Consider the following 12,436-nt stretch of genomic DNA (forward strand, 5'->3'; position numbering starts at 1 on the left):
CCATATTCCTTGTACGGTGAGGTTGTTAAGGTGAGCTCCCAAACCAGTCTGTGATGCATCTGCAGTCGGAGTGATCTGAGCCACATGGTCCTAAAAGGGCTGCCCCTTGGAAAGGCTGGTGAGATTTCACCATTGCGGAGAGCGGCGAGTCTGGTGGTCCAACAACACTAGATCTTGGAGATGACCCTGTGACTGAGACCATTGACGAGAAAGACAATGCTGTAAGGGATGCATGAGAAGCCTGGCATGGGGAATGATGGCGATACAAGACGCCATCAACCCTAGTAGCTGCATCATTGACTGGACTGTGTAAGTTTGATTTTCCTGTAGCTGAGAAATGAGTCTGAAAAGCTTGGATTCAAGTTGGGCTTGGATACGCCAACTGTTGGACCTGGCCCTTTTTTTACAGGGTCATCCCCAAACTTTTTGCCTTCCTTCTCCTAATTACTTTCACCACTTTTTGTTGACATTAGGACTCTGGGCACTTTACCACTGCTGATCAGTGCTGAAGTGCATGTGCTCTCCCTTCTAAACTTGGTATGATTGGCTTACACCCGATTGGCACATTTAATTTACCAATAATTCCCTTGGACAGTGGTATCCCTATACCCAGGGCCTGTAAATTAAAAGCTACTAGTGGGCTTGCAGCGCAGCTAGCACCACCCACAGAAGTGGCCTTTTAAACCTGTCTCTGGCCTGCTACGACAGAGCCTGCATGTGCAGTTTACTGTCACAAGGACTTGGCATCTAAATTTACTTGCCAGGCCTGAAACTCCCCTTTTACTACATACAGGTCACCCCTAAGGTAGGCTCTAGCTAGTATTATGGGCAGGGTGTTGTGTATGTAAAAGGTAGGACATATGTCTTTATGTAGTACATGCCCTGGTAGTGAAATACATTCTATCTAGTTTTTCACTACTGTGAGTGCTGCCTCTCATAGGATTGCATTGTAAATGCCCTAACATATGTCTAAGTGGTATTTTCTAATCTATGAGGGGTGGCACACGCATGTTTGGTATGGTAGTGAGAAATGCTGCTTTCTGGTGTAGGTGGATTTTTTTATTACCATTACAGAAACGCCACGTTTAGAAATTGGGCATTTCTCTGTGCTTATGACTATGGTGTTTTAAAGCTTGCCTCCAATCCATGTCTGGGACAGAGTTACAGTCGGGCTTTGTGTATACTTCTCAGACAGCCTCCACAGAGGGAGGGTGGAGGTGTCACAAGAGTGCATGTACATACTGAATAGTCTCGCTGAGCTGGGAGAAGGGGAGAAGGGGAGGCGGGGCACACCAGCATTTGTAAAGGCTGTGCCCTGGCCTCACACAAAGTGCTTGTTTACCCCCCCCCCCCAGTGATGTCTGGAGCCAGTGATGGAGAAGAGAGGGTACATTCCTGGAACCGGTTAGTGCTGGTTGGAACCCCATCTTCCCCTTTTGTGGAGGCTGTGCAAAATGAGTTTAAGTACAGGGGGCTTTGCCCCACATAAGGGGAGCACTTCTGGAACAGGGGCCAGACCTCTGTGAGAAGGACTTCTGGACTGTTCTTCCTTTTGTTGCCTTGCTGCCTGGTGTCTGCTGGGTCGTACTTAGGACTCATTAGGATTGCCATTTTGCTTGTTGCCCTTCTGCCAGTACTCCCCAGACTTTTGGCGTTGGACGGTTTGAAGAGATCACCCCATCTGCCTGTTGGGTGCTGATCTCCCTGTCCGCTGCTGCCTACTTGTGTCCCTCTGGGTGTCTCTATGGAGCCCAGCACATGAAGAGTGCTGTTTTCCTGCTCCTTGGTATCCTCTGAGACCACTGTGTGAGAGGCGATTTATTGGCCTGTTTAGCGCATAGAGGGCTGTGTACTTTTCCAGCACCTCCTTCCTTTTCTTCACAACGTGTGGAGATTGCTTTTGTTTCTCAGGCTTTCCCCTAGAGTGAGAATGTGCCCTGTGTCACCTGGGGGTGAAACCCCTCCCCCAGACTTGGGAGAGTTGGCGAGGAGCCTGGAGAATCAGTGCGGGCAAGTGTGCTCTTTCTTAAGTGCCCTTAGTGCACAGGCAAGCCCCTTCCTGAAAGAACTCACCGCCAGAACCGAATTGAACACACAGTTCAGATTGCGGCCGCGAACGCTGGAGGCTTCTCTGGGCCGGGCCGCCCCAGGAGGCAGGAGAGAACCACCTGGAAGACTCTGGCAGGCTCCAGACGTGTTACTTCGGGGAGGCAGCACCGAGTAACAGGCAGCAGCCATGCTGTGTGGATACAGGCTGCTGCACCATGGTCTCCCCTCTGGGTGGGGAGAACGAACTGGCAGGCAGAGTCTCCCCCAGAGCTGCGGCCCGACATCTCCGCAGTCCCTTTTTAGAACCCTTGCACAGGGGAGCCCAAGGAGGGATCGCCCCATCATCCCCTTGCCGAGGATAGACCCAGCTGGGGGTTATTCTCAGTGGTTGCGACCCCCCCATGAGAGGAGCAGGGTCGCTTCTCTCAGGAACAGTAACCCAATTACCAAGAGGAGCGAGGTAGCTCCTAGGCAGCCGTGGTGAGCTTCTTGCTCACTGTGACCCCCTAAAAGAAGCACAAACGAGCTGTGGCCGCAACTCCCTATGACGGTCTCACGCTCCTGAGCTGATGTTGTGGGTATGCCCTGAGTTGTGATGATGTTTTACTTGGTTGCAACAACAAATGTGTCCTGCATTGCCTGCATGGGGGGGGGGGTATGTTTCTGGCCTGAGGCTGGTTTGCTGGGTCACGCTTGTCATATTTAGAGGATTACTGCTTTATAACATGCATTCAAGGAATATTGCATTTTATGTGCATTCATGATGAGGTCTTAAGTTTATCCAGACATGTGCATTTTTTGTGGTAATGACAACCTGACTACCGCTTGTGTTGCAGAAGCCCAGCATCCTATGTGTTTACCTGACTACTGCTTGCTTTCGCAGAGTACTAGTAACCTGTGTAATGCTCTGACAACTGCTTGTGTCGATACATGTCGTGTTTGGTCTAATGATGTTTTATGTAATACAGTTTATTTTTATATAACTTGGTGTTGTGTTTCCTTTGTGATGTATTTATTGTGCCACATATGTTGTGTAAACGCTTTACACATTTCCTCTAGGATAAGCCCGACTCCTCGTGCCAAGCTACCAAAGTGGGTGTATAATTCCCTCGCCCTGACTAGTGGTGGGTTCTGCCTCTCTGAGGTGCTTACCCTAGCCAACCAGAATCCCCATTTCTAACACTAACCCTAACTGAGCATTGAGAATTGCTCCTATGTAAGGCTGTATCTGCAGAGGGTGGAGACAGGATTTGTTGAAAAGGATTGTGAAACCCAGATTGTAAAGGAGGTCTACTGTGACTTGAGTGTGATGCCGACAGTGTTGGATTGTACTTTGATGAGCCAGTCGTCCAAGTAGGGGAAGGCATGGATATGTTGACGCATGAGGTGTGCTGCAACTACTGCCAGACATTTTGTGAAGACCCTGGGGGTGGTAGCTACCCCGAATGGTAAAACTTTGAACTGATGTTTCCCTTCAATGAGAAATCTGAGGTACTTTCTGTGTTCTGGATGAATGGGAATATGAAAGTATGCATCCTTTAGATCCAGAGCTTTTATGAAGTTGACTTGCTGTAACAATGGAATAAGATCCTGGACACTGGAAACGCTCTGAGAGAATGTAGAGCTTTAGTGGTTCGAGATCTAGAACAGGCCTGAGTGACCCGTCATTCTTTGCTATGAGGCAGTTTAGAGGAAGTATTGAGCATACTCTTAACCCTTGTTGTGAGAGGGGAACTTGTTCTATAGCCCCTTTGAGAAGAAGGGTTTTTTTACCTCTTCTTTGAGAAGAGTAAGATTTCTTGTGAACGTTTGTGGATCAGAGGGGGAATGTTTGGAGGAGTGGAAGTGAGCTCCAGAGAGTAATCATGTTGGATAACTGAGAGAACCCATTGATCTGTGGTGGTTGTGTACCAATGTGGGAAAAAATGTTTGAGGTTTCCTCCTACTGGAGAGATGTGGGCAAGTGGAAGGAGTAAGTAAGTCACTGGTGGGCAGATCCTCTGAAGGTGGATGCCTGTCCTTTTCCTCTGTTTGCACCTCTATAGGAAATGGGGTCAGTTAGCACCCTACAATGCAACATGCCCCTCGCATGCCTCGATGTGAGATTCAGCACTACTTGGGCTCCTGCTCTTTAAAATAAGGCTACTGATCCCGCACCAGAGTAGAAAATTGCACATGTGTAAATCCTAGTAAAAATCCTAGGTTGAAAGTGTGAATCCTAGGAAAGGATAAAAACATTAAGAATAGGCCCCTAGAGAAAGAGCGCCTCTCTCTCTAATGTAATTGCCCACAGGTAAACATATCTGTTTGGGTAAGGCTGCGTTAGAGAAATCCCTGTTAACCAGGGCTTCCAATGTGTAACTTTCAACTACCAGTAACCAGATTGTAGACACGAAGCACAAGTACAAGACCAGGAGTGAAGTGTTTGAGACGTTCAGCATCATCTAGCTGCTAAGGACAGCATTGGGAGGGCGGGCAGGACATGGAGATTTATCTGGATTAAGCATGTAACTACCAGAAGCATCAGATGGCCCCAGTAATGGCCATTTCTACCACAGCAGGGGTCATCATGGGCATAATGCTGATCCTTCTTGGCATGCTTCATATTGTTTAAATGTTTTTAAGTAATTGCCTTTGGTAAACCTGTATGATGCACTGAGATAGTCATGCCGATAATCCTGCATACAATGAGCTCTAATGTAAATCAATTTAATTAATCTTCTGTCCATGATATCTGTACTACTTCAAGATGATTTTCATGGATCCGATTTAACTCAATCATTACATTAAATGTTGAAGACTCCTTCTGGAGGACTGAGATGGAGAGGGTAACAGAGGCAATAAATCCTACTTTAAAATGACTCTTGGACCTTTCCTACCTTCTCCTAAATCATCTACTGTAATTTCTACTTTTCTGTCAGATCCATGATTGCCTTACCCATCACTGTCTATTCCTTCCATCTAATATCTTGTCCCCCTTTCTCGGGCCTGGCATCTCTCTCCCTGTGTGCAGTCAGACACCCACAAGAAGCTTCTCCACAGTGCAACAGATTTCCACCTGGTGAGTATTTTGGTCAAGATGCCTTCCACAGATATTCTTGCTAATTTCACTCAACATGTCCTTTCCTTTTTCATATTGCCTCTTTTCCAATTACTTCCCCGTTACGCTTTCAGGAAATGGCAACTTGAAGTCAATGGAGTACAGGGCAGAGTGTGTTTGCCTTACTGAATCAACAACAATGTTTGCCTGCAAAGGGTAATAGCATAACAAAATGAAATCACAAAAAAATACGATGTCCACTGTTAAACACACTTGTTCAGAACCACTCAAGACTAAGATAAGGTAGTCAAACAACAGAAGTTCGCTAATTTCGTGCTTTAATGTATTTGTCAATATAGAATGCCTGATTTTGTCATAAGGTACATTCCAGCTAGAAAATAAATCTATAAAAATCCCAATAAGAATGGAAGTATTCACTGGTGGGTAAAAAGGACAGATGTGGGATTAAAGCTGGAGAATTTAAGGGGGCTAGCCCTATGTCTCCATCTGCAGGGGAGGGAGTAAGGACAATCAAGCAAGGGTAAGAGGACCGATAAAAAGTGGCAACAGAAGTATAGGGGAAGGCAGCTGACAGAGGGAAATCAAGGCTCAAAGAGGCAGAATTAACCACATAAGTGCGTGTGTCGGCCAATGGCCGAAAAACCCATCCCCCCCCCCCCCCCCCCCCCCCCACACCCTGGTGCAGGCCACGACCACTGGCCGAAGTCAGGGAGGTGTTTTCATAATATGAAAATGTGCCGTCCCCAAAAAAAATAAGCGTGCTTATACCCCCACTGGAGTGGTAGAGAGGGAATCCAGGGAGGTGGTCATAGGAGGGGGAGTGGCAAAAAGATTTGTTGCACTGGGTGCCACCAGCGCTAAAGGCTGTGATGATGGGTATGTGGCAAGGTGAAGAAAAAGTGTGTTTTTTTTTTTGTTTTTTAAAGTGTCTTCAGAGAACCTGCTGATTGACTGAAGAAGCGAAGTTAAGGTGACTGACATTTACTGTTGCACACATCACACTAGCAATTTTGTCACCATATCTGTCCCCTACATAGGCTAGTGTTTCAGAGAGACAGTTTAGCCAGTGGCAGAGGTGGTGACTCGGATGATTGCTGCTGAAGCTGTAACTCGGGTTATGGCGGACTGCTCTGAGGCAGGATCAGAGACTGAGACAGTAGATACAGAGACAGCATCTGAGGGAGAGGACAATGGAGCAGAATGTGGGAGTGATTTTTCAGTCGATGGAGTACCATCCGACGACCCCTCTTCCAGTGATTCCGAGGGAGACAATGAGGACAGTCATGATGTCCCTTGGCAAACACAGTCTTGCAGCAGAACAGCAGGTTAGCCCAAGGGTGCTCTCTTGGCAGCCCCCGAATTTAGTTCAACTTCAAATTCCACCTTTTACTGGTGACGCCGAATGTAAAGTCAATATGGCCAACTTTTTTCCAGACGACTACGTCCACCTCTTTCTAGATGTTGATTTCCTTCAGCAAACTGTGCAGCAGACAGATTTGCATTCAGAACAATTTCTGGGCAGCATGGAGGCACTCTAGGGCCCTGTTCTAGGGCACGCCAGTGGACTCTCACTTTGCTGGTGAAGTAGAAGATAGTTTTGGGCCTTACGCTCAAAATGGTGTTAGTGCAGAAGCCCATCCTGCAGTCCTGCTGGACAACTCGTACGGTTTGGGTAACCCCCATCTTCGCACAGGGCCGCGACAGGGAAGGGCCTAAATCGTATTGTGGAGACATCAAAATTATCCATCACAATACAACCTGATTTTGTAAGGGGGGCACCTGCGTTTTGACCCCTGGGTTCGGCGACCAGATAGGGAAACCTACCAAACCCACACATTTCTGAAAACTACACATCAGTGGGAGTTCCCAGAGGTGGGCTTGTGTGGAGTCCCTAAAGGTCTCTTACCCAGAATACCCTGCGAAGTTAAACAGTGAATAGAAACTCTATTTTTAGCGTCATTTCTGTCACGCAAACTACAGGAACATGCAGGAATCAACAAAATTCCGAACACCCAGCGTTTACCCACTTGTCTTCTTAAGAACGCTACCCCACTTGTGTACCTGCATCAGGAATGGATCATCCCAGGGTCAACAGTAGCCCTCATGTAAGGACTACAATTGACCGTTACGTGATCCATTCCCGTCACAAGTGTGAGAATGCTGGGTGGGAAGCAGTTTGTGGATCCCTGCATACTCCTGAAGTTTACGTCACAGAAATGCAAGGAAAATTATTGCTTTTCTTCAATGGTTTACGTTGCAGGACATTCTGGGGGAAAAACTTTGGGGAATCCTCACAAGCGATATCTCCCTGGACTCCCATTGATGTCTACTTTTCAGAAATGTCTGGGTTTGATAGGTTTCCCTGAATGGTTCCTAATCTCAGAACTAATTAGTATACGTTTTGGGACCTTCCCTAATATATATATATATATTTGCCGGCTGTGCTAAAGCCCAAAACCCACATTTAGGCACTTTGCAAAAAACACACCCGTTTTCATTTGATGTTTCCTGTCACGGGCACTAGGCCTACACACACAAGTGAGGTATCATTTGTATCGGGAGACTTGGGGAAATGCAGGGTGGGAGGAAGTTTACAACTCTCCTCAGATTCCAGAACTTTGCATCACTGAAATGTGAGGAAAAAGTGTTTTTTAGACAAAAGTGGAGGTTTGCAAAGGATTCTGGGTGACAGAACCTGGTGAGAGCCCCAAGTGTCAACCCATTCTGGACTCCCCTACGTGTCTAGTTTAAAAAAATATATAGTTTTGTTAGGTTTTCCTATGTGCCAGCTGAGCTAGAGCCCAAAATCCAGACACTTTGCAAAAACAGTCCATTTTCATTGGCAAAATTTGCATGTAGTGTTTTGGGTTGTTTCCTGTCACGGCCATCAGGCCTACCCACACAAGTGAGGTACCATTTTTATTGGGAGACTTGGAGGAACGCAGAATAGAAGAACACGTGTTATTGCCTATTGTCTTTCTCTACATTTGTGCCTTCCAAATGTAAGACAGTGTGGAAGAAAAGTCATTTTGAGAACTTCTCTGTAATTTACATGCTAGTATGGGTATCCCTGAATTCAGAGATTTTCAGATAACCACTGCTTCTAAACTCCATATCTTGTGCCCATTTTGGAAATTCATTGGTTTCCGTGATACCTATTTTTCACTCTTTATATTTTACCAAACGAACTGCTTTATACCCAGTATACAATGAAAACCCATTGCAAGGTGCATCTCATTTTTTGGCTCTTAGTACCTTGGATTCTTGATGGACCTACAAGTCCTATATATCCCCAGAACCAGAAGGGTCCAGAAGATGTAAAAGGATGTTGCTTTGAAACATCTGCCATAGTTGGAAAGAGTTAGATGAAAACAGACAGAAATGGCTGTTTTGTTTCAACTCAATTTCAATATTGTTTTTATTTCAACTGTTACTTTCTATAGGAAAGCCTTGAAGGATCTACACAAATGACCCCTTGCTAAATTCAGAACTTTGTCTATTTTTCAGAAATGTTTAGCTGTCCGGGATCTGCCATGGGTTTCATACCCATTTCTTTCACTAACCTAAAGGACGCTGATTGCACACAAAAAAAGTAAAAATGGGGTATGTCTCAGTAAAATGCCAAAACTATGTTAAAAAAAAAATTGGTTTTCTTATTCAAGTCTGTCTATTCCTGGATGTTGATTTTATCACTGCAAAGCCTTAGTTGATCCCATTTGCAAGGGGAAAAAAAAAACAGATGTTTTCTACTGCAGCACCTTTCTCATTTTTCCCCAAACCCCATATTTTAGCTGTATTTTGGTTAATTTCTCGTATCCCCTCAGGGAAACCCACAACCTCTGGGTACCTTTAGAATCCCCAGGATGTTGTATAAAAGGACACAAATTTGGTGTGGATAGCTTATGTGGACAAAAAGCACAAACTACCCCAAATAGTCGGGGGCAGCAGCTAAGGGGTTAATTGAACAGAGTGAGATATTAGGATAACAGATAGACAACTCCCATTCACAAGGAGGATGCATCTGTCTTCTTAATCTAGCTGAACTGACATGAATACTAGTTTGTGTGCACAACACAACAGGAGAGCATTAAACATCAAACAGCAAAAAGGTAAGTAAACTGTACTAATAGAGAGTCCTCTCTGAATATTCCTTTTTTCAATACAAACAATTGATACAAACATAACGAGCAGTGACGCTGCAGCTTATTTAAAGAAATCCACAGTTCACTAACTTAGCTTGTTTCACATTAAGTTTATGGTGCAGTATCCATATCACTGGGTCAATAGCCTTTTACATTAAAGAGAAACATAAAAAGAAACCTACTGTTTCTGTTGTAATCCCAGGGAAGATGCGCAGCAATCCAACGTTTCGGTTCATGTCGGTCTGCACACTAAATTTCTTTATTGTATTGGCCCGCCACACATTTTCCCAATTAACTGTAAAATGCATTACAATATATTTAGCAGTGATCACCCACTCTATTTTTACATGTTAAATAGAAAGTGGAATGTAGACCTGTGAACCATATTTCTGTCATCATGTGCATATATCAAAATCATTAATGTTCACAAAACCAGTGATGATACGGAACAATGAATTTTAAAAAATGGCTGTGTTCCTTGTTATTAATGGGAAATGCTACTAAACTGTGACTAACCGTTTGCAGCCTGTAGTGTTTCAGATTGAAGTTGTATCCTGCCAACTGGCGCTGAGTTCAAAGTATTACAAATGGTTTACTTCAAAATTTAAATTTTGGTTTTGAGAATGACTCGTGATTATGTAGCTAAACTCACAATACATTAGCACAAAGCCTTAAGTTTTGGACTACAAGGTCCAAAGTTCAAGCTGTCCAGCTGTTCCTGCAAGAAACATCACAGTGCAGGTTATCCATCAAGTGGATAAAACTGACAAAAGGCACTCTATTCACTCAATATCTGCCATCAGTCTGCTGCTCTACATTAAAACTGGTATACCACAATTTAGGGGTTTGCATATGCATTACAACTAGTGCATGACAATTTAGGAATTTGCATACCCACCAGGGGGACTAGAGCCTTGATAATGGGGAGAAAATTATTTTTTCCATACAATCTGCCATTAAGATATTCAGGATTCTGGAAATTACCCGAGTTCCTTGTCATCTAAAAAAAAAAATCCACATCTGCATAGTGTTCCAAAGACTGGCATGTCACTTCTACAATCATACCAGTGCTGCGCTGGACATCGTTTCACTCATGCAACCACACCCAAATCAGGAAAAAAGCAGACAACTGAAGATCAAATGATGAAAAGCAAGCTTGTAACAAACACTGAATGCTGTATTGTGCCTTCAAGAAGGCTAATGTTGAAAGAAAAATCAACATTCCAATATTCAAGCCTGTACAGTTCTCCAAACCAGGACATCAGTTTCAGTATATCATTGCATTGGTATTTATAATTTGTCTATACGTCCCTGGTATATGGTACTATATTTGCCCTTGACCGGTCAATTAAATGCTATTAGTTGGCTGCAGCGCCCATCAAGCCACCCACGAACCTAACACTGTAAGACATGTTCCAGGTGTGCCATTGCAGCCTTGGTGTGCTGTTTCAACACTGCCATTTCTAGTTGGCAAAATAAACCTTGTGCCAGGCATAAACCTTTCTTTTTAATACTTCCAAGTCACTCCTGGGATATGCAATACATGTTCATATGGCAGGGTGCTCGGTATTTAAGTAGAGCACGTATATTTAAAGGGTTACATTTGCTGGCATTGAAACATCTTCAAAGTTTTTGTTCACTGTGGTGAGGCTGGTCTCCCAAAGTCTAACACCAGTTACGTTATTACATTAACAAGTGCTAAATTCAGTTTGGGAACAGCTAGAGAAATACTTTGACATTTGAATTGTAATTTAAAATCCTCTTTAATTATGAAGTCAGAATTCAAACTACATTTTTGAAAATGCAACTTTTAAAAGGATGGCATTTTCCAGAACATTCAGAAAAAGGACTGCCCTGCTGTCTGTTTAAAGACTGGTCCTACTTGCCTTGAACCCAGGTCCCTAGAAGTGACTCCAAGAGCCAGTTGGCTAACCTACTGTTGAGCAACAGGGTCATAAGCTTACAGAGGGCTTTCCTGGTTTTTAGCTGGTCATGACCTGATCCCCTCTTCTGGCCTGTATGCAAATGAGTCTACACACTCCCAAGTGATTCCCTCAAGGTTTTGGACTCCTGGTTGGAGTCAGAGTGGGCTTACCTTTATTACTTTAATCATTTCAAAATAATCATAAAAGAAGCAACATAAATGCATAGACAATAAATATCATAAAACATATCTTAATACAATAATATTATAAGTCAATGCATAAAGTAAACATATACTAAACCACTCTAAAAATAGCAGGGTACATTTCTTTTGTTCAAATCCCCACCCCCGGAATTTATAACATTAAAGTATTACAAAACCTAATAAGACTTTTTTTTTTTTTTAAAGCCCTACCCTCATTCCTCTGGGCTACTCAAAACATGCAGAAATATTAGCACAGGCCTTCACCTTCTGAGTTGAGTCCTCTTAAGAAGCTTAATTAGAAATCTACAAACATGGGCTGGGAAAATGTACAAAAACATGTAAAATGTAGAAATGTCTACGGGGAAATCTCACATGTACCTCTACAAAATCCTGCAATATACTGCCTAGTGGAAAAGGCAGCTGCCACCTACTATAACTCAAAAAGAAATTTTGTGAGGAGAGAACTTTCCCAATAATTTGTCACCAGGTTCAAATAGGACTCATGCCCTGGTGATCTTTGAATTGGGGCATAATTTTGCAGGAAAGGTTTACAAATGCAAATGATACCCTTTCATTCTCCCGTCTGGCTAACAATACAACCTGTATTCCCTTTCTTTAGCTGAGAGTGACTGAGAAAAACGGAAGCGCCATGATGAGTGGTGTTCTTAATATACTGGTGCCAGGGGATCTTATGTTGCTTGATAAACAATCTTCAATCATTTCTCCATTCATTGAGGCATGGTCATTGGTCCAAATCAAAGCCCTGAGCAATAATGTTGCTCCTTTTACATGGCCCTCTAGATGTACAACAAAATGAAGGCTGCAGATGGGGACATCCAAGAACCACCCAAATAACCCATTTTCCTCTACCTGTAGTTGGATACAATGCTATATCCTCTTAGCTTAGTATCATAGGTTAAGACAGAAATGCATTTCCTTTTATATCTCCAAATGTGGACAGGATCGTTTTTTTCCTATATTAGGAGCCATGCTAAAAAGCGACCAAGTACATTAGAATGAGCACAGGTTACTCCCTAATAAGGGAACTAATTTATC

At 43.8% G+C, this 12,436-nt stretch overlaps 1 protein-coding gene across 2 annotated transcripts in view; it reads right to left on the reverse strand.

The window, feature by feature from the left end:
• ASPG (asparaginase) overlaps positions 1-12,436 on the reverse strand; it is a 266,891-nt gene that overhangs the window by 126,339 nt on the left and 128,116 nt on the right. For both annotated transcript variants that reach the window (XM_069207261.1, XM_069207260.1), the window contains exon 7: positions 9,435-9,547. In XM_069207261.1, coding sequence (XP_069063362.1) covers positions 9,435-9,547 — 113 coding nt within the window. The remainder of the gene's footprint in view (positions 1-9,434; positions 9,548-12,436) is intronic.

The sequence above is a fragment of the Pleurodeles waltl genome, chromosome 9, assembly GCF_031143425.1.
Source record: "Pleurodeles waltl isolate 20211129_DDA chromosome 9, aPleWal1.hap1.20221129, whole genome shotgun sequence".
Taxonomy (NCBI): domain Eukaryota; kingdom Metazoa; phylum Chordata; class Amphibia; order Caudata; family Salamandridae; genus Pleurodeles; species Pleurodeles waltl.